This window comes from Synchiropus splendidus, chromosome 2 (genome assembly GCF_027744825.2).
Source record: "Synchiropus splendidus isolate RoL2022-P1 chromosome 2, RoL_Sspl_1.0, whole genome shotgun sequence".
Taxonomy (NCBI): Eukaryota; Metazoa; Chordata; class Actinopteri; order Syngnathiformes; family Callionymidae; genus Synchiropus; species Synchiropus splendidus.
The window spans coordinates 36676464-36697145 of NC_071335.1; the positions used below are offsets into that span (position 1 = coordinate 36676464).

At 42.2% G+C, this 20682-nt stretch overlaps 3 protein-coding genes across 14 annotated transcripts in view; all 3 read right to left on the reverse strand.

Annotated features, from left to right (window-relative positions):
* Window positions 1-11089, reverse strand: part of LOC128753391 (calcium/calmodulin-dependent protein kinase type II delta 2 chain) — a 31074-nt gene extending 19985 nt beyond the window's left edge. For all 12 annotated transcript variants that reach the window (XM_053855065.1, XM_053855063.1, XM_053855057.1 and 9 more), the window contains exons 1-2: window positions 10705-11089; window positions 6189-6283 (exon numbers count right to left, since the gene is read on the reverse strand). In XM_053855065.1, coding sequence (XP_053711040.1) covers window positions 6189-6283; window positions 10705-10766 — 157 coding nt within the window. In that variant the 5' untranslated portion in view covers window positions 10767-11089. The remainder of the gene's footprint in view (window positions 1-6188; window positions 6284-10704) is intronic.
* A 1772-nt stretch (window positions 11090-12861) lies between these two features.
* LOC128753922 (alveolar macrophage chemotactic factor-like) lies at window positions 12862-13640 on the reverse strand. The gene is made up of 4 exons (XM_053856123.1): window positions 13484-13640; window positions 13263-13395; window positions 13099-13185; window positions 12862-13014 (listed from the first exon to the last, which is right to left on the reverse strand). Exons 1-4 carry the CDS (start codon window positions 13548-13550, stop codon window positions 13002-13004), a joined length of 300 nt encoding a protein of 99 aa, XP_053712098.1. The 5' UTR covers window positions 13551-13640; the 3' UTR covers window positions 12862-13001.
* Window positions 13641-16872: 3232 nt separating this feature from the next.
* Window positions 16873-17725, reverse strand: LOC128753881 (interleukin-8-like). The gene is made up of 4 exons (XM_053856043.1): window positions 17579-17725; window positions 17356-17488; window positions 17192-17278; window positions 16873-17104 (listed from the first exon to the last, which is right to left on the reverse strand). Exons 1-4 carry the CDS (start codon window positions 17643-17645, stop codon window positions 17092-17094), a joined length of 300 nt encoding a protein of 99 aa, XP_053712018.1. The 5' UTR covers window positions 17646-17725; the 3' UTR covers window positions 16873-17091.
* Between the last annotated feature and the right edge of the window lie 2957 nt (window positions 17726-20682).

The following is a 20682-nucleotide window of genomic DNA, read 5'->3' on the forward strand; positions in this document are numbered from 1 at the left end:
GGATTTGGCCGCCACTGAGCTGCCTGTCTGTGTCTATGACACTCAGATGCGGTGACAAAATTATGACTCATGTACAGAAAGTCCACAGTGTTCCACCTCCTTGCCTTTTATTCCAGAGTCTGCCACATTCCATGATCCCTTGTCTCACAGCACGTTGCAGTGTCTTGAAAGATTGGCTCCAAAACAATGCACTGTGACGAGTGTTGTCCTTCCCCATCTGTCCAGTCATAAATGATCTAGTCTAGAGCCATCTATTTCTTGGCATTAGCACTTCAGCTATGTGACCCTTCAACAACCAGAGGTTACTCTCTTGCCCTATTTATAAACTAGTTGCCATTGAAACGTCTGTTTTAACTTCTGCTATAAGGAGAACTGATAACCACCAATTTGAGAAAACTGAACTAGCGAAGCCCTCAGACCTCCGCCAAGCTGCTTCCACCCAAACCTTTATCACAGCTACTCAACTAGACACCTGAAATCTCAGTTAAATCTGAACAGTCTAATTCAAACATGCAGACTTGGACAACAGGTGGCAGTAGCGTTCTGGAACTTGTTTACACAGTATTCACTAAGCAAACTAGAAACTTGAAGTGAAGCTGGCACTACAGCAGCAACAGAGGGATGAATCCATCCAAAGGTTTGTGGATCCAGATGGTCACCCTGACCACCACCAAAATTTAACCACCTGTTTTGTCCCATTATCGAGCTCTGTAAACTTATTTTGGGAACATTTGGAGGCCAGGATCTACGAAACACAATCACATTTATAAACATTTCTATATAAGTGAATCATTTTTCACTAGTTGTCATGGAGGTCTAACGAAAGCCAAATTTAAGATGACCTCACTTCAGATTAACACAGTGTAATAAGATCTGCAAGTAGGTGATGAAGGACAAAAACTCAAAAGGATGCAATTTTAGGTCCACAAGCTAGGTTGAGAGGCTTGGAATGGAAACTCAGATTGGATGTGGCCAAAATCATCTTATTCATGGCCCGTGTCCGATGGCTGGTAAAAATAGAATGGCCTTGAAGTAGAGAAGGTGGTAATGCAGAGAAGGGCTCAATGGTGATGATAATTTCACATCAAAACATCCCACTACAACATTTTTCAGGCTTCTACCTCTCACATTTCAAGGCCATTTACAGACAGACCTGGTCCCTCAGTGTAATAGCTTCAGGTTTCTATGATACCAGAACCCTTATTTGAGTGTTTGGTCTTCCTGTGGTGCATATTCAGACAGACTGATCGCACCTTCATCATTACTCATCACGGATAAGCCACGAGATTATGCTGAATAAGCAATGAGGGTGAATTTCAAGCATCAGTTTCCTGGAGCTTTTTCTGTCTTTATATTTTGATTATTATGGGGAGTGTCAACAGAAACATCACTCACGCGTGATGAGCAAAATATTGTTCAAATCCTTGCAGAACATCCCTTCCGGGTGTTCACGTGAGCTGCCACATCATTTCATTGACTTTTCTTTTCTTTTTTCTCGCCTTATCACTCAGTGATATGTGATGTGTGAATGAGTTTGGAAGATAGACGTGAACTTCCTCCCACCATGGGAAGACAGCCTTGGGTCACATGCTTGCCTGAGGTTTCAGCGCCACACTGAAACAATGATAATAATGGAGCATATATGAGACAATTACATGAATGATGTTGTGTATGCCACTATATAATGAGTTACTTATGAAAATGAGTATTTACATAGAGAGGATTTGGGAGTGTTTCCGTATGCATCTGTATGTTTTTCTGTCAGGCAACAAATTGCAGTGTATCTGACCAATGCTATCTGCTTTATCGTGAGGTTGAGTCCCACCCTCCTAAAAAGTGTAATCTCACTGCTCTAAACAATGTTACTGTGCCAGCAGAAGTATTAAATCCAAGTGTACCATGGAGATAAACGTGTTGAGTGAAGTGCAGGTAAAGGGAACATAGGGGGCCTGGACACGCGGCTGGATTACAAGAAAAGAAGGGTCAAGGATTAGATAACAATCGCAGAGGACACTCGCTTGTCAACGTTGATTTTCAAACATGAATAGGGGCCGCCAATATTTGGTCGGCTGAGGTACTGAGATATAATATTTTCAAGAGGCCAGCCTCTTAATGCCTGAATGGGTCATCGTTCTTTTATCCCACTAGGTGAAACAGTTAATGTCACAAAGAATTCCTGGGTTTACAATGTGACCCCGGGATTCCTGGTCATCTTGATACCTTATCCTCACCTTCAGGCAGTCATATCTATCTCTATGTATCAACTGAGTACTTGTACCAAACATTCAGGCTGGCAACAGAACTGAATTTATCATCCCAACAAAAACCTGGCTGCTTTTTTAAGGATTGACAATTTCCACTGCTGCGCATGTGTGTGTGTGTGTGTGTGTGCATGTGCACCAGGGAGAGCAGGAGTGAGCATATCTGCACATATTTTTAGCCTCCAACGGCTAGTGAGTCATGTGATCCTCAGCTCACCTGCTTCCTTTCCTAAAATGACTATAGATGGTGAAATAAAAATAGTTATTGATCCAGATGGAAAATTTAGATCCTCCCTCACTCCAAATGCAATTTTCCTATCTGTCTTGTTGCATCAGATCAGATTGTCAAGCGAAGGACATGGAAAAAAAGGACATGCCTACGAAACAAAACTGCAGGACCAAGAAATGATGTTGTACTTGAACACAAAATATTGTCTATTATTGGGCCTTCACCTGACATCACAACAGAAAAGCAATAAAATCCATGAGACATCAGTACATTTTCCTTTATTAAAACTACATTGACGACAACCTTGCTCCAATGTCAAAGTCTAATAATGAATATCAGCTGAATTAAAAAAGAACTAGACAGTGCTCAGCTCCACCATTATACAAAGCATATGCAACTTCCATAACTGTGTAATCGCCGTAAAAGAAATCAAATTGGCTGGTCACGTGACTGTGCCGCTTCCACAAAGTAAATAAATGGGGGGATTTGTTTGTAGATCCAGGCACCATCCAAAAAGTTAGCCCCATTCCCCCATGAAAGTTTGACTCAAATATGAACGGAGCGTGTCACATAACCTCTGCCGCTCTGTGATGAACACAAACACACGTACAAAACAACAGTGGGAAGAGACGCTCACACACTAACACTTATCAGAAGCTAATGTGAAGGGACAAAGCTAGCAGACAGAGTCACAACGTCAGGATCCTGATGCATGCATGAGCGGAGAGGACAAATATTCCACTGCTGTGAGGGATATGCCAAGCATGCAAATACACACTCCCACACACAGATAGGCTCGCAGTATCTCTTCCACCGCTTCTAACCTTCACTACCACTTCCTCTCCTTCATTGACTCATCTGCCGCTCTTAATGAAGGCTGTGACTGTGGATTGTACCACTGGAGCTGGTCTCCACGCGTGTGTGTGCTGGCACCACCGGATGCACACACAGGGCCTAAGATCATCCTGCATTTCTGCTAGCAATCCTTTCATAAAGCCCTGTCAGTAATATGCACACACTTATACAAGAACACGCGCTTGTATGAGCATGCAAACACACCGTGAGATTGGGTTGGGGGAGGTCATGATCTTGCCACAGAGAGGGGAATCAGAGTTGCAATTCCGGAGCTTATCGCAGAGAGAGGGTAAGACCACATCTGACACGCCAGCATGGCTGCTATTAAACCTCCCAATGTGAGCTTGTGTGAGCGCGCATACATTCACCAGATGCATATGGACGGACTTATTCAGGACTCAGTTGGACGCTGCCGACCGGTCAGCATAAAAAAGAAAATGTAAATGTCAGTTTGCAGAAATTTCTCAAACATGCATGTAACCAGCTATGACAGCTCTTTGTCATTGCTAAACCTGTCACGTTTCATAGCGAGGAAAATGCATTTGATGCACACAAAACTGTTTGCCTGAGCAAATATAAGCCTAATAACATTGATCCACTTGCTCTCAACAATTTATTGTAGGCGTAACTCTCTTATTCAACCAGATATATATATATATATATATATATATATATATATATATATATATATATATATATATATATATATATATATATATATATATATATATATATTATATATATGTTGGAGTGCGAAAACTAACTGAACTCCTTTTCATGCACAAAATATTGCAATGCATTATGTCTCTTATTACAATGTAATGCTTACAATATCGTATATAATGTCAATGTCAATGTCAATCATATACCTTACCGTATCGGGATACGTATCGTATGGCAAGATACCTGCCAATACACAGCCCTTGTGTTCAGGTGAGTTTATGGTGTATTTAAAGCTTGCAGTGTTACTTTGTCATTCACAGTGAGAGTTACATTCAAATAAGTGTATTGTTACACTCCTGACTACAATGACTTGAATCATATCAGCGATCAACATGTGCTGATACAGGTTTCCTGGCACATGTTTTGCCATCCAACGTGAAGCTGCTAACAACTCTCACAGAGCCACAATATAACCCTCCAAAATAAGGCTGAAAACAGTGACATTACGAACCAGTTTTAAACCACTGGTTTGCCAATTTCTAGGCTTATCTAAATGATATTTAAACACATTAAGATTCTATAAAGATTCCATGTCTGGGGACGGTATCCAGTCATGCGGAGAACAAGTACTTACCAGATACTAACTGCTGAGTCAACTTCCCTTATGAAACCAGAATACTGCTTTGTCACAGTAGCAGTAGCTGGCAGGTTTGCACCCACTCCCAGCCAGAAACCTCTGTGTCCTCCTTTGCATTACTTATATATATATATATATGTATACTATTAACTGAAAGACATGTTGCAAAGTGTTTTTTCAAATAATGTACTTTATTTTTTCCTTTTTATTCCCATTCCAATAAACAATTTGATAAGTTATAACTATTTTTTTTCATATAGTTTTTTTGTAGTATTCAGATTTAAAAAGAGCAGTTAGACTTTTTATATTAATACAATATGAACAACTTTATGATACGAATTAATATGCCAAGTATTGAATACAAAAAATGCACTTACTGCAAACGGAAAACAAAAAAAAGCTATTTAAAACAGCATGAGGCAACTGTGAGCACAAATGTTTTCATACAAACAAAAATGGAAAATATTGCCATACAGGGCGAAAGGAAGGAATCTTCATTAAAATACTGCCAAATAAAATAAATATACCTTACTAGTTAATAATAATAATAATAAACAAAATGTGAGATTTAAAATAATATGTGTAATAGCAGTCACAGATATACAGTATATGTATTTTACTATTGTGTGCTGACAGTAATCTCCCACTTCACTGGAGGGGAGGAAGGAAAAACAGCAACACAACAGCGTGCCATTGGTTAGCAGTCACAAATCCGCTGTAGGCTGTTCCTGGGTCATGTGTGCCCGTGCCTGCGCGTGTGTGGGCGACTGAGCGTGCACGTGTGTGTGTGTGTGTGTGTGTAGCAGAAGCCTAAGGCAACCAGGCCAGTGGCTACAATTACAGTGACGGATGTGAAAGAACTGGGTCGGCTTCGCAGGAGTTCTGCCCCTGGGAGGATGAGACCAGCCAGAGTCCTGTATCAATTCGGAACACATGCACAACACGCACACACTTATGTGGCAGTTATGGCATTAAGAAAGGGGAGACAAGAAGGATAGGTAGCACAGAATCATGCACAGCCGCATCGAGACGCACTCTTTGAGGAGGTTCCAGAGACGCCGTGTCCTTGACCAACATGACATGCTGCACCACTTCCTCTTCTGACCAGGAGCAAAGTAAGTATGACAAGCGTCAAGACAAGGTGATTTTGAAAAGAGTTTCCATCCAAACTGGGAGTTAGATCTGCTGCCTGGATAGATTTAGGTGGAAAACTGATTCAACAGAGAGCACTGACCTGAACCAAGCTGCTCATCTCCTCCGAAGTTGTGAGCACCACCTTCAGTGAGTGTCCAACATGACGTTCATCTACATGATTCAGTACGTGATCCAGTGACTCGCTTGACCAGCACACATTAAACAGAGAGCTAGACAGAGCTAGTAGCGCTCGCACTAAGGACTTAAGAGAGTACCAACAGAGTACCTGTTTTGCTAACAAACAGACAGGTGAATACGACTATCACTCCTTCTCTGCGGTGATAAACCCAGCATCTTCGTGGTCCATCAAACATGATTCCACACACTGCCAGGTGTTTGTGCTTCCTACCTCTGGCTGAAAGCTTCTTGGTGTTGATGATTTTGGCTGCATACTCTTGACCGGATGAGATCTTCACACATCGCCTGACCACAGAAAAGGCTCCCCTGGGATAAAAACAGACAATGTTATTCTGTGATTTATGAAACATAACAGACAAATAAGGACATTAGCAGCAGCTCAGTAGGTCCTGGTTCGCACTGTGGCGTCACTGAAAGAAGGTTGTGGGTTCCACTCCGTCTTAAGGCAGCTCATGCAGCAAACATGTGAGTTGAGTTTGAATGTTCTCTCGGGTTTCCTCCAATGGTTGAAAAACATACGGAGGTAAAATGGTGAGCGCCAAAACAGTTTGGTGTTGAAAGTGTGTGTGTGTGGTGGTTGTCTCTCTTGTGACCAGTGATGCACAGCAGACCCATCAAGTAGCTCCAGTCCCGTATGAGCTCGTAGCTTGTGATACCATACTGTTTATCTGTTTTTATACATTTGGGTTGAATCCTACAATCTATCTTGATGGGGATGTTTGCGTTAGCATCATTGGTGAGCAGTCAGATGTGGGCTTCTATGTCTATGTAGTATACAACTGCCAAAAGAAGGAGTGAGAATCGGACTAAACAGAAGACAATTCAAATTCCTGCTCTTATTTGAAGCTGAAGCTTGGTTTATTGTTCACCTTAATACAGCGCTCCCTTATCAGTAAGGTATTAAATCCACCCACCTGATTCAAAAGCCCTTCTGACTGGACCAAGTGTGACACTGAGATGCATTGAAATATGACTGACTCTCTGTCTACACAATGACACAAGACGTTCCCACACATGGACGGCAGGCCAGAAATCTCAATCTCACTCAGTCAAGTGTTTTGTAAGGAAACCTGGAAAAATAGACACACGAAATATAATGTAATATAACAAATGTATTGGTGTCTTTCGGATGTTTTCTATCCTTGTGTTGTTTCTGCCATGTTGGGGATCTTCAGGAAGATAAGAAACTAGGCCAGCTTTGTTTCATGTGGAGGGAAGCCTCATGTTTCATATTTAAATTCAGTCCAAGACGCTGCCTCAGCTCTGTTCGGCTCTGCGGCCGCACATGACATTAGCTATTCAACCTCCATCTCCATCCTTGCACACACTTGCACACTGTCAAAAAAAATCTGTTCTCCTGCAGAGCCGACTCATTTTGGCTGCCGACAGCATCAAAGCTATCAGGAACAGTGAAGCTGGCTCTGATGGAGACGGGCGATTAGGCCTGGAATACACATCATTATCCGCCACAGATCCTGATTGAACAAGGCGCCATTGTAGCGAGCATCAACGTTCTAATATGTAAAATACGTGAGGCTTCAGGACACTGCAGTTGATCACTACTCTCCATGTTATCTAACCTCCTCTGGAGTGAGCAGCTTGCCACTAAAGCTCCTCTCTAATTTATGGGGGATTTGTTGAAGAAATTATCATAGCATAACATGTTACATAAGAATTTCACTTGACTATCCTGGGTTTCTGCAAAGCGGTTCACGCTGAAGTGCATACGTTAATGTGTGTGCTGCTGAGTCGGGTCGCACTTTGACATGGCTGTCACTTGTATTTAAATCTTTTCACAGTCTTGTGATCATTGTGCTCCAACATGGTGGCTCAGCAACAGTAAGAACGTGTCTATAAAGTTAAAACAGGATCATCAATCTAACGTAATACAGGAGTTGTGCACACGTTACTATCATTCGAATGATCAGAAATACAAAAGGATTCCTCACATTCAATTTTAAAGACGTATACTGACGGCAGGAAAAGATTTATGTTGGGAGGTGCTGATGACACTACAGGTGGCTGGACCGATGAGAACTGAACCAAGAACCAAATATATTACTCAAATCTTCATCAGAACTCAGAAAACTTGGTTCCAGGTTCCAATCCTCTCTCTCACAGTCCAACACTCAGGACAGCTGGTGACATGAAATACTCCGAGGGTGTTAATGTGAGTGACCTTGTGACCTTTGCTGGCTTGGAGCTAAGGTAGACAGAGGGGAAATAAGCAGCTGGTGGCGATTTGTGGAGTGTACATTTTTCATTTAAGGATGAAGTAATCCCAATGAACTCGATGAATATTGCTGCATCAGAATGATCATTTAGCAATAGTAACAACATGCCAATAGGGCCATAACAACAAGGCGACTAATAAAGTAATGGCTGATGGGTTTGTTAGTCAACTAGTCATGACGTCATCGTTCTCAGAGAAATGGCTCTACATAACTATCGCGACCACAAACGTTGAAAATGTGGGACTATTTTACAAAGGACACACACCTTTCACACCACATTTTTAAATTTAAATCGAAAGTTTCCACACACCTGTTAACACTATACTAGTGTGGACAACAATGTACATAGATTTTTCTTCATATTTATTTATATATTCTATTTCAAACACTATGATCAGACATGTTGCTGTGTTCACCAACCCTTACATGTCGCAGGCTAACTAGTCAACGAATCGTTTTGCTCTGGCCCTTCTACGATATTCTAGTGTCTTATTCATTATTTTTTTGTTTTGTTTTATTATGCGCATCTAAAAGCTGGTTTATAATATCAATATTAACTCTGTTATTTATAAAAAAAATCAACAAGCCATCAGACAAGTTGACTGCACAGTCTTTTTGTTAGTTGTGTCGTCATATTTCACAAATTGTTTCAGCAGTAATGTCTGGATCATATTCACACGTGATCAAATATTGATCACTTTCATCCTCACCTATCCATCTGTTGTAAGTGTTATGTGTACGACCGAACAAATGTTTTTACAATTGATTTCAGAAGCCAACACAACAAATCTCAGCAGTGACTGAGACATTCCCAGGTCAGAGTGGTAACCTTCTTTCCACCTGCTCCTCAGTCCGCCCACAGTTACACACGCCTGGAAAACCTCCAGAGGCAGCAGATGGCATCCTAATAAGATGCCCGAACCGCCTCAAATGGCTCCTTTATATTGCAGAGACATTACGTCTCTGGCATGTGACTAGGGTCCTCTAACTTTCTCTCAGGGACATGTGACGATTTTGTCATTGGCAGTGTCGTAATGCCTTTGATGAAGGGATGCACCAAAACATTGGGTGGCTGAATAGTGGAAAAAAAGCAGCAGTCACAGAAGCTGAATAGTGGCAAATCAACAACCCAATGCAATAGAAATGAGTGAAACAAGCTCTGCTAATGAAATTCTGGCAACCCACTCCACCATTCTCAGAGACAATCCTCCGCAGCTCACAGCCCAGTTGGCTAGTGACAGAACAGTAGAAGTTCAACACAAGTCGAAATTATTTTGACTTTCTGACTCATGATGTCAAGTATCAAGGGTGGCTGGTTCCCACCATCACCATGGCGACGCTTCAGCGCTGTTGAAGTTTTCGTTCTTTTAAAGAGTTGGGGAGCGATAACAGAATCGCAGATCTAGAGCCTTCTAAAAAACATATTAAAAATATTCAACCATCTAACCATGAACTACCTTTGAAAACATATTTATGTGACATTAAAAAAACAGCAAAAAAAAAACACCTTTGATATTGTATTGTTCAGTATTCATCGTTTTAAATTGTATTCGTTTTCATTTTGGTGTATCCCCACATTGATGTATTTAGACCTCAGTTTTCATGTCAGCAACCACTTCAAAAAGTGGTTGCATGTAATAGTTGAACACGCAGCTCAAGAGTGTGCGGAGAGCAAGAACTCCAACACGAGACACAACAGGTCAGCTGTTTTACATTTGTGCAGTCGATCCCATGGCTGTTGTGTTGCAGCAGCCTATTCTGTCGCTGAGAAATCGCCGAAACAAAGATCTGAAGATGAGATGATATGGAACCATATGAAAGCAAACACATCCCTCCAAGCTGTGCCGTTTATCTCCCATGTCTTCAGCCGTCATGAGAACCTGAGCTGGTGGAGCGACGTTTCCATTTTAGCGGATTTGTCTGTAGGAGGAAGAGGACGTGTGGGAGGAAGATCAGGTGAGCTGGAATGCACTATTAGAGAGCGGAGTGCATTATTAATGCCTGATGAAAACAGAACATCATCACTAATGCAGAAGGTCGATGGTTCAGAGATGTCTTCTCCATAAGACGGGGGCGGTGCTGCAGACCACTGGGACTGTGTGTGTGTGTGTGTGTGTGTGTGTGTGTGTCAGAGAGTGAGGGAGAGGTGAGGGTTTCCCTGCTCGTGTCTATAATTGACCGCAGCTCATTTTGGTGAATGTTGATCAGTATGTCCTGTCGCATTACCGCTGGGTGTATTTCTGTCTCTGGCGGGGGGCGTGGGCTGCTCTGGGGCTGGGCTGCCAAATCTCGCCATTCCACACTTAAAAATGAGAGGTGTTTTCCGTGCAAGCGAGAGATGCGCCAGCCGCAGCAGGGATGGATTAAAAAAACACACACAATTGTTGGAGTGTACCCAGCATTGGTGTCGGCAGCGATACACCGCGTCCTCGCGCCCTTATATAACCGCTTCTCGCAGAGTAACGGTGATCATAAAAAAACATGGTTCCTTACTTCCCCAGCTCCTCGAACAGCTGATATTCGTCCGTAAATCTCGTGCAGATAGTCAACGCCATCCCGACGGAGATGTCAAGGGGTGTGTTCGCTCAGAAACCACCGCGCACAGTCGTCGACAGCGTCCGGTTTTTGTCCAGAACCTGCAGGCGAGGATTCATGCACAAATGGAGCGCATCGGATACGGACGGAGCTCGGTGAGCAGGGATGCTGTCAGAGACCGCGGAGCTTCTGGTGCTTGCGTCCTGGCTTCTCTCAGTTGTAGCGCAAAGTCAGACCTCCCAGACGAGGCATCTTCGACTGGAGTTTCTGTGTTTCTCAGAGCGTGTCCGTTCCGCGCAGCGAGCCTCGTCTGTTTGCTCGCAACAGCGCCGCACTAGCGCACCGACCCCCGGCTGAGCTGCCAGCCCCGCCCCTTCCCCCGCAGCCTCCACACAAGCCCAAAATGATACACTCTGCTGCGCTGCTGCTGGAATGGTCAGTCTGAAGTCAAGTCAGATTTGGAACCTTTTGCAACAGTCCTCTCAGAGTTGAACGGGCTGCTCGAAAATATAGCATGCATTACAGTCAATTTATTTAAGTGCAGATTGAATCGTCCCTGTGAAAAAATAAATAAATAAATAAAAAAAAAAATTATATATATATATATGGCAGTAAAATACAGTAGATATGTGACTCCCATTTTGATGCTGTATTAGAGCAGACAATGAAGCAGTGGGAAGAATAGATGTGTAGCTGTGCCATGACTAACTAAATACCTAAATCATGAAATCAGAAGTGCATATCTTGGGACTGGAATAAAATCTCAGCCAGTATTCACGCTTCACGCCAATTGGTGCCGTGAAAAAATCTACAGACATTGGGCAGGAGCTAGATGCAGACTGAATTTTTCCTACCTGGCAAATCCTGAGCCACATCAAGTGCATGGCCTCCCCAGAATGACCTGTCCTAAAGATTCATCTCAGGTAAGATACCCGTATGAGGCTGTTTTTTCCGCCTCAATGGACAAATGAGTATGTGCAAGCATTACTTGCACTAATCAGAGACAATGATAAAAAGTTAGTTTTACCAGACTGAGTCGCACATAAGACGCGAGTCAGTGGAGCTATGTTTGTGTATAGATGCGGACAGACAGTCAGTGAAATAGTAACCTGTGAAGATGTACCAAAGCTTTTGTCGCCTTGGTAAGATCCCAAAATAGATGTAAATGAAGTGTTTACACACTTTCACGTCTCCTCTAGATGAGAAAAGCAAAGCTGATTGGTGGCTAACCCTTCAAAATACATGACGCACCAACAGTGACCAGCAAATGTTTGAACCTGTAGTTGACACTTGTTAGGGGCACATGTTGACCTTTAGAAACGCAAGCGCTCTGCCCCTTAAGTAACTCTTCATGACTTCTCCGCTTCATTCTCAGCATCTCATCCTCCATTTACCATTTCTTTTGCATTCATTTGACTGCTCCTCTCCAGTCATAGCAAAGAGTCAAAGTAGCATTCTATAAAGGAACGTCACATGCTTCTTCGCAGTTTAATTTGTGGCTACCTGCAGTAGCACATGAAGTTTTGTTTTGGACCATGTTGTCTGTTCATTCAGTCATCACTGTAGCTGGCTTTCACCTTGGTGAAATCTTCAGCATCTACGTTACTACCACCGCAAGGGATGAATGAATTACTACAAAAATAATAATCTATCCACATATCATGAATTGCGTGTAAGCTATCTTTCTCTGGGGACATTTTAAGGTGCACTAATTGCAGCTGCAGTGCATTGATGTCCAGCAGCAGAAGATCTATAATGTTACAGACTGAAAGAGCTCACATTGATGGACAAACTTAAGGAAGGAAAAGTTTACCCTCATGTGTGAGCTTATGTGAAGTCAGATATTAGTCAGATATTAAGATGTGACTTCATGCGATTAATCTGATAAAACCACTACTGATTTTTTTTTTTTTAAATCAAGCCCCACTACTGGTTTAAACACTTTCCATATTGATTTCCACATTTACATCTGGGTTTCATCTGTATAAGGCGCAGTCAAGAAAATGCATCCAGAGTGTTTCAATTCATTTCCTTAATTTATTGGTTTCTTTCAAATATTACCAAGTGCATATACAATGTTGTAAAAGTACAACAATAAATATATTCAACATAAGTTAGAAAACATAAATAAATAACATGTCACAAAACATGAGTTAATACTGTTGGCATTCCATCAGCTGCTTTATAAATATATATAAATATCTCTTCAAAATACTTTTTCAAGTTTATGCAGTTGCTGCAGCACTTTACTTTGTTCAGCGTTTTCGGCTGTTGGGAGAAGAGATGTGGATGTTAGAAAACATATTTCAATTGATGTTCTGAGAATTCAATCTCAAGTTTATCTAAACTTACCTCTCAAGGATTTTGTTTATGACTCTCTTCACCCAGGGAGCTTCGGGGTCCAGGCAGACTTCCTCTCCACTCTTCTTCAGTGTAGCACTGTGAGACCAAGCAAAGTAAACAGTTAGATGCTGGTTTGAGTCTCCGCTGCGCTCCAAAGAGTCTTATGGCCTTACATGATCTCAGTTTCTTCACAGTGAGAGTTGGCAGGGATCAGCTCAACCTTCTCAATGTGGCGCCCGATTGGTGTGCTCTCCGTCTGGATGCAGCGACAGTGCAGCTCCACTCCCAAACTCCGTAGCGTCATTCCTGATAGACACAGAGGTTGGTTAACAACGAAGCCAATGTGTTTGGCATTGCGCAAACACATGAGAAGTGAGAGTAAATGTGCGCTCACCTTCACTGACGACGAGGAATGCCAGAAGAACAAAGGCTGCTGTAGCAAAGTTCCTGCTGCTCACCATGGTGTTGTTTAAATTCAAGCAATTCAAAAGTGCTTCAGAAAGTTCTCAGGTCGCGACGCTCCAGTTGTGTCGTCAGCTCTTCTAGTTCCAGCTGCTTGCCTCTGCTGCTCGAATCTTGTGCTCGCCTTATATCTCCTCAACATGAGTCACTCCCTCTGAGAAGTTGCGCAAGTTTGGATTGTCGGCCCCTGAGTGGGAAATTACCCCTGCAGGGGATTGTCGATTTGAAAGGCTGTAAATTCTCAAGTGGTTCAAATATTTATCAAAGTTTTTATGAGCGGCGCAAAAGGGTGGTGACTCAAGATTAGCAAGGGATGAATGATTAATTGATATTTATTCATCTGCATCTGAGAATTTAGAGAATGCTCGATTGTGCAAAATCCAAAAATGTTGAGTATGTAAAAGACGCGCACACCTTCATATATGAACACAACCAAGCTGAGATAGTTACGAGTAAATGTGGTTTCAAGCAGATGTGGTTCAAGATTTCATAATACGACAAAATTATTTGAAAGAAATTATGATGGTAATATTGTAAATCACCTGACCCTCTCCCCATCTCTACCATAAGGCAACAGTTCAAGATCACGATCGATACACTCTATTGGAAACAAGTCGACTGTGACATCACATCAGTTTCCAAGACATCTTTGGGTACGAGTCATTGAGAGCAGTTCTACGACTCTCACTGGTCACATGGGGGAGCCTGTCAGAGCACGGCATGGTGGGGTAAAGGATGACCTGGCAGGTAAAAACACTGGAGATGACAAACCAGACTGTGAAAGACATAAGGTGGGGCAGGTACCAGAGGACAAAGACAGGAAGATGCAATCAAAACAACACAGGAAATGAGCAAAAATGAAGTAACACGTGTCATGCTTGATTATTGCTACACATTGGATTCAAACAGGAAATGCATATAAACGCTGATGGAACTGCTCATTTCTCAGAATTATAGTCTTTCTCATCTCGCTCGCTCTGTCATTATACCGTTAATATTCTGAATTCTAGTGTGCCAGACCTTCACCTTGATAAGGTCTGATGAAGAGAACTGAGGCTTCTATTTAATGGGTTTTAAGTTGTGTAACTGCGTGACACCATGCGCCATTCAGCAGCACAAATCTCGGGTTCATCTACTTTTCTCTTGTTCTCTGACCCTGCTCCTCATTCTGCCCCCTTTTCCTCCTGCTCATCCGCTTCCTATTCCTCCGACCTCTATTCTAATCATGGACTCTTATCTCTTCACTGAAGTCGTGGATGGTATTGAGGTACTAACCACCAAGCGTCTCTGTTGTGATCTGGCTCCATATGATTATCATCCGACGAGACATTTTAAGAAATTAAGATTTACAACATTTGACAGCCTTTTTGGGTAATAAGTCACAGACAAAATGGCTTGTGAAGCGTATGATGAGGATGCTTCTCAGTCAGATTGATATAAGATTCTCTGTGGAGTAGAACATTTTTTAAAGTAAATAAAGCTCTTCTTACTTGACAGTGAGGAAGATCAGAGTAATACCACATTCATCTTTCACAAGTTTCCATCTGTGACCCATGCTAACAAGCAAGTGTTTCACCTCTTATGTTGAGATCATATCATTAAAGTGGTCATCCTGGAGAGGCTCAGACAAGATCCGCATTCAGGCCTTTCACATCAGAATCAGAATCAGAATTTAATTTATTGCCATGGTCAGTGGGAAGCCCACCAACTAGGAAAGTGTTTTGGAATAAAGTGCTCACAAAAAATAAATAAATAAATAAAATAAAAATAAAATAAGTAAATAAAATAACAACAGGGGTGTTCACGAATTCAACAGTCTGACGGCCGAGGGGAAGAAGCTGTTCCTGTGACGGGAGGTTCTGGTCTGGATTGACCGTAGCCTCCTGCCAGAGGGAAGAGGAACAAACAGTCCATGACCAGGATGAGAAGTGTCGGCTCTGATCCGACCTGCACGTCTCTGGGTCCTAGAGGCATACAGGTCCTAAAGAGGTGGCAGGTTGCAACCGATCACCTTCTCAGCAGAACGTACGATGCGCTGCAGTCTGCTCTTGTCCCTGGAGGTGGCGCTGTTGTACCAGACTGTGATAGAAGAGGTGAGGATGGACTGGATGATGGCCATGTAGAACTCCACCAGCAACTTCATTGGCAGTCGTAGTTTTCGTAGGTGCCTCAGGAAGAACATTCTTTGCTGGGCCTTCCTGATGAGGGACCTGATGGTTGGCTCCCATTTGAGGTCCTCAGTGATGGTGCTTCCTAGGAAGCAGAAGGAGTCTACAATAGGAATAGGTAAACCAGCCAACATGAGAGGGGACATAGAAACTATTACTCTCCTGAAGTCTGTGACCATCTCCACTGTCTTTTGGGGGTTGAGCTCCAGGTTGTTATGGCTGCACCAGCCGACTCTCAGAACCTCTGTGCTTTCTCTCGAACCAGCCGCGTTAGGACTGTTTTACCAAAGTGGGAGGGCTTTAAAAAGTGTCACTCAGGTGGAAGTGAACACAACACTCATAATGACAAGTCACTCCAATATTCTGCAGGAATGCTACACTTCTGTAGTATATCTCAGGGTTGGCATCTTCCCGGCGACGTCTTTTATGCATTTGTTTTCAATTAAAATGAACAAATTTCACCGTGAGCCAGTTTTGAAATATCAACGTACATTTGCAGTGTTTTTTGACAATAATAAAGGTCCTAAGAAAATATATCATGTACTTTCCTCTCCCTGTAAATGGGTCTACTGTACCACCCACATGAAGTCTGACACATTGGCAACTCTGTATTCTGAAGATGTTTGTTGCTCTACTCAGACTATTGGTTTTGTCCCTATAGTCAAGCATGCAATGACTTTTGATGCTGAAGGGGCAGGACGAGTATGTCGGCTACGTCTGGCACAGCATGAATAGGGAACCTCACGGTTCGTGATCCTGAACCAATTTTTTTTCGGATCCAGCCACAAAACCTACTTTTCAGACTTCAAGCCAGTTCTAGTCCCTGAACACGCCGTCCGGTTCAGAATTGTGTTCGGGAACTGGAACCGGCCTCATAGAGGATCCAGTCGTGGAGGCTCTCGTGTCTTATCAGGATGCCTACAAAGACACTTCACCGGTGCAATGCTCCTAACATGGCACGTCTCCAGAGTGAAGGTGGGGTGAGGGAAGCGTGGATCTCTGTGTTAAAGATTCCTAGTTAACTTGCAAAGTTTTTGTTTCAAAGAAGTATTTAGCTTTGAATATTGTACCTTCAAAAAGGAGTGTGTAATAGAAAATAATATGACAGTGAAGGAGCAAAACAAATGACAAAAGAGATAAAAAATAACTGGCTTTTTATTCATTGTTTTTCAGGTTATAAAATAACACATATAAATATTCATAAATACATCAATAAATATGTTCAACAACAGTTTGTCACAACAGAGGGAAACTCAAGCAATGGAAAATTCCAGTGTTGACCATAACAAGCAATCGATGTTTTATAAATTAAAGTGCATTGTCTTTCTCTGTATAAATACTTGTCGGTATTTTCTCCGTTATCTGGAAACACTCAGCGTCTTCTGCTGCGGAAAGAAAATATATGGACATTAGAAATGTAATATTTCCTTAGTATGTGGCCTTTTATGAGCTCCATTTTTATTTCAACTTACCTCTCAAGGATTCTTTTAATGACTCTCTTCACCCAGGGAGCTTCGGGGTCCAGGCAGACTTCCTCTCCACTCTTCTTCAGCGTAGCACTGTGACACCAAGCAAAGGAAACAGTTAGATGCTGGTTTGAGTCTCCGCTGCACTTCCATGAGTCTGATGTCCTCACATGATCTCAGTGTCTTCGCAGTGAGAGTTGGCAGGGATCAGCTCAACCTTCTCAATGTGGCGGCCGATAGGTTTGCTCTCTGTCTGGATGCAGCGACAGTGCAGCTCCACTCCCAAACTCCGTAGAGTCATTCCTGATAGTCACAGATTCATATCCATTAAGTGAATGTGCTCTGCACAGAGGACTAATTCTGAATTACAAGTCAGGGTAAATATGAGCTTACCTTCGCTGATAGTGAGGAATGCAAGAAGGACAAGGGCACTTGTTGCGAGGATCCTGCTGCTCATCATTGTGTCTTCTAGACGTCAGTTCAGCTGCGATGCTTAAATTTTGCTGTTATCGCTCTGCTGTTCTTGTTCCACTTCACTCCGCTGTCTGAGTCTGATGCACAGCACCACAACTCTTTTCCTTATATTCCCTCAAAATGAGTCACTCCCTCTGAGAGGTTGCGCAAGTTTGGACTGCCTGCCCCAGAGTGGGAAATTACCCACAGAGGAGGTTGTCGACTTCAATGGCCGTCCCTAAAACATTATTGGGCAAAGGTTAGTGCTTTCAAATTGGTAATTAATGATTAATTATTGTTATGTTTTGCTGAAACTGGGAAGAGTGTAATTTGTTTTAAAACTCACATATATATATTCATGCTTCCCCTATGAAAAAATTCTGGAGGCGCCACTGCATTTCGACAGTTTACAACAAACCAGATGTATCAGGCAATCTGGCTCCACGATTGTGGCAGCAGTTCCCTTTTTCTTGATCCCTCTTCTCCTTTACTGTGCACCACTTCAATGTTTATACATTCCCTTCCTCTTCAGGGAAAAAGTAATCCACGCGCTTGGTGATGACGAGACTGACTGGACGGTTTATTCGTAGAATGCACGAGGGTTGAGCGATCCACTTTGCAAAGTAGAAGTTGGTTATGTAGAACCACACTGTATTTAACATTTTCTAAATGTTAAGTTGTTCTGAACCAGGACTCAGCAATAGAAATGAAGGATGCATCGTGGCAAGTTACTTAAATTATGTATCATCCCATCACACCCGGAGCCCCTGAAGCCCAGTCAATGCCCAAGGGGTATTTTTTTTCATCATGATGTGTAATTAAACAATTAAATAACAAATAAACTGCAAGTATAGAAACGTTCTAACAACAGGAATTGAAATGTGTTGAAAGAAAGTTCTCAGGAAATGCACTGAGTGGGTGTTGATCATGAAAAACGAGTTGGGAGTGATAGGGGCTTAAACAATACAGTACCTTTGTTGTATCATGTTTGTTGAAAAAAACTAGCAAACGTGAACTAGCAAGAGCAATGTTGACACTGAGACGTCAATGACATCTTTAGTATGGTGAGAAAAGTATTTACACTTGGCACTTAGAAGGAAGAGAACTGGTCCGTACGTGTCTACTGTAATCCATTCAATGCTACAGTCACCACAGGCTGTAACCCTGGAGCAAACACCGTCTTTGGTTGCTTCCTTTTCTATTAGAGTTGATCCAAAAAACTGATTTGAAGCAGTGGTAGTTCATGTGGATTAATGAGCTTTTGAACTTAATCCACTCCTGCAGCCCTTCTCTGTACAATTCCACTGTTGAGCAAGTTCATTTCACACATGAGCCACACACACCAGAGCATCTCACACAAGGGTACGACTGCCTGATGGCCCTGTGACAAGAGAGAGTTCCAGGTGATCAGATATGACTGCGTGGTGACCCAAACGGTGTTCGGGTAATTGCTCAGGGGCACCTCTGAACGGCACCTAAACTTTCACCTTCTTAAATCCACACGTTCATTCTCACATTACTCACCGTGAGTTTAGCAAGATATTGTACAACAGTAGATGATAGGTTGTGTTACGGTTGCATGATCTGATGAACACATAGGAGCGGAATCTGAGAGCTGAATTTGAAAGGTCATCCATTTATACAGAGGTACAATATGTACATTTACATTACAATACATTTAGTCACTTGAATTTAAGGCAAAAAAAACAGACATATGTGCTCAGCATCCTCATAGACTTCTGCCTGCATTTGTGCTCCAGATGCTATTTCTTTCTTTTATTTATTCAAGTATTTATTTTGTAACTTTGTTATTTCGTAATAATAATATATGATTTTGGATATTTTTGAATAGACAATATATGCCATAGAACATTTGTCTGGAGGCTGTCTTGGACAACATATTGTCTTTATAATCCCACACAGATGCCCTCACAATTTATAGTCACCAGTCAACATCAATAATATAGTGTACTGTGAACTTTTAGTTCTCCATCCTTTCCATAGACAAAAAATGGAATATGGCCATAAATGTGTAGGAAGCGTGCTGTGTTGCGGCAGTTGTTGCGAGCTCACATGGATTTTAGCTGAACATGTGACTCCCGGAGGAAAGCTCAGTTTTGCGCATATATGAGGCAGATTCATACCTTGGACTTCCCAGATAGTTTCCAATGGTTTCCAAGTGAAAAAAAAATAACTATTTACTCAGACTGTGTAATATAAGGCAGGACTCACAATTGGCTCGCACCTAAGAGTCCAACATCAAGGTTGGTATTGGTAACAAGAAACTATATCTGAAAAACACACACATGCATGCTACATGCCAAAGAGAGTTGTGCTAAATAATCAATAAAACATCCATGATCTGTCAAAGTGAGGTAGTACATTGTCTAAAGTTGTTGCTCATCACTTGTGCATACTAAAGGGACTGTTGGGTGACGTGCCAAAAACTTTCAAATGACTGGAGTCTGACACACAACGCCAGCGTGTCCGCACATGCCCCGGGACACGCGCAGCACGTCACCTTCGCTCACCACAGGAACAGGAAGTATGAAGAAATAGTGGGTTCATATTGTGGTTTTGACACAATCATTGTTCATCATTCCTCAAATGACTGTATTTGATGACAGCCACTGTTGGACAGGTGAAACTGGTGTCGGTAGGTTGATTCATTTGAGGTTATATAACACTTTCCGAACCTGCTGAGAAGAAGTAGTCTTTTGTAGACGACTGTGAAACTGAAGTCATTTCATAAAAGTGCGTCATTTAAAGCTGTTTTTGCTGAATTGAGTATTGGCTCATCTTTTTTTTTTTTTTTTTTTTTTTTTTTTTTCACCAGAATCACACATGGAACAGAGGAAACAGGCCAGGCTGTTTCACAAGCCCATCAAGGAAGTATTATGAAAGCTTTCATGGCTGACGTTCCTCAAAAAATCCCTGTTGCACTTTGGAAAGTAATGGAAAGCACTTTTTCTGTAGAATCATGTGTGATATGTGTAATCATAGAGAAATTATGAATGTGGTGCTGGGTCTGAGCAGTGGCCTCC

Bases quoted from the DNA above. Each gene is read 5' to 3' on its own strand.
- LOC128753922 (XM_053856123.1), bottom strand. From the start codon at position 13,550: ATGGTGAGCAGCAGGAACTTTGCTACAGCAGCCTTTGTTCTTCTGGCA. The intron at 13,396-13,483 runs GTGAGCGCACAT...TGTGTCTATCAG, and splicing joins ATTCCTCGTCGTCAGTGAAG to GAATGACGCTACGGAGTTTG. The intron at 13,186-13,262 runs GTAAGGCCATAA...TTGGTCTCACAG, and splicing joins TGTGAAGAAACTGAGATCAT to TGCTACACTGAAGAAGAGTG.
- LOC128753881 (XM_053856043.1), bottom strand. From the start codon at position 17,645: ATGATGAGCAGCAGGATCCTCGCAACAAGTGCCCTTGTCCTTCTTGCA. The intron at 17,489-17,578 runs GTAAGCTCATAT...TGTGACTATCAG, and splicing joins ATTCCTCACTATCAGCGAAG to GAATGACTCTACGGAGTTTG. The intron at 17,279-17,355 runs GTGAGGACATCA...TTGGTGTCACAG, and splicing joins TGCGAAGACACTGAGATCAT to TGCTACGCTGAAGAAGAGTG.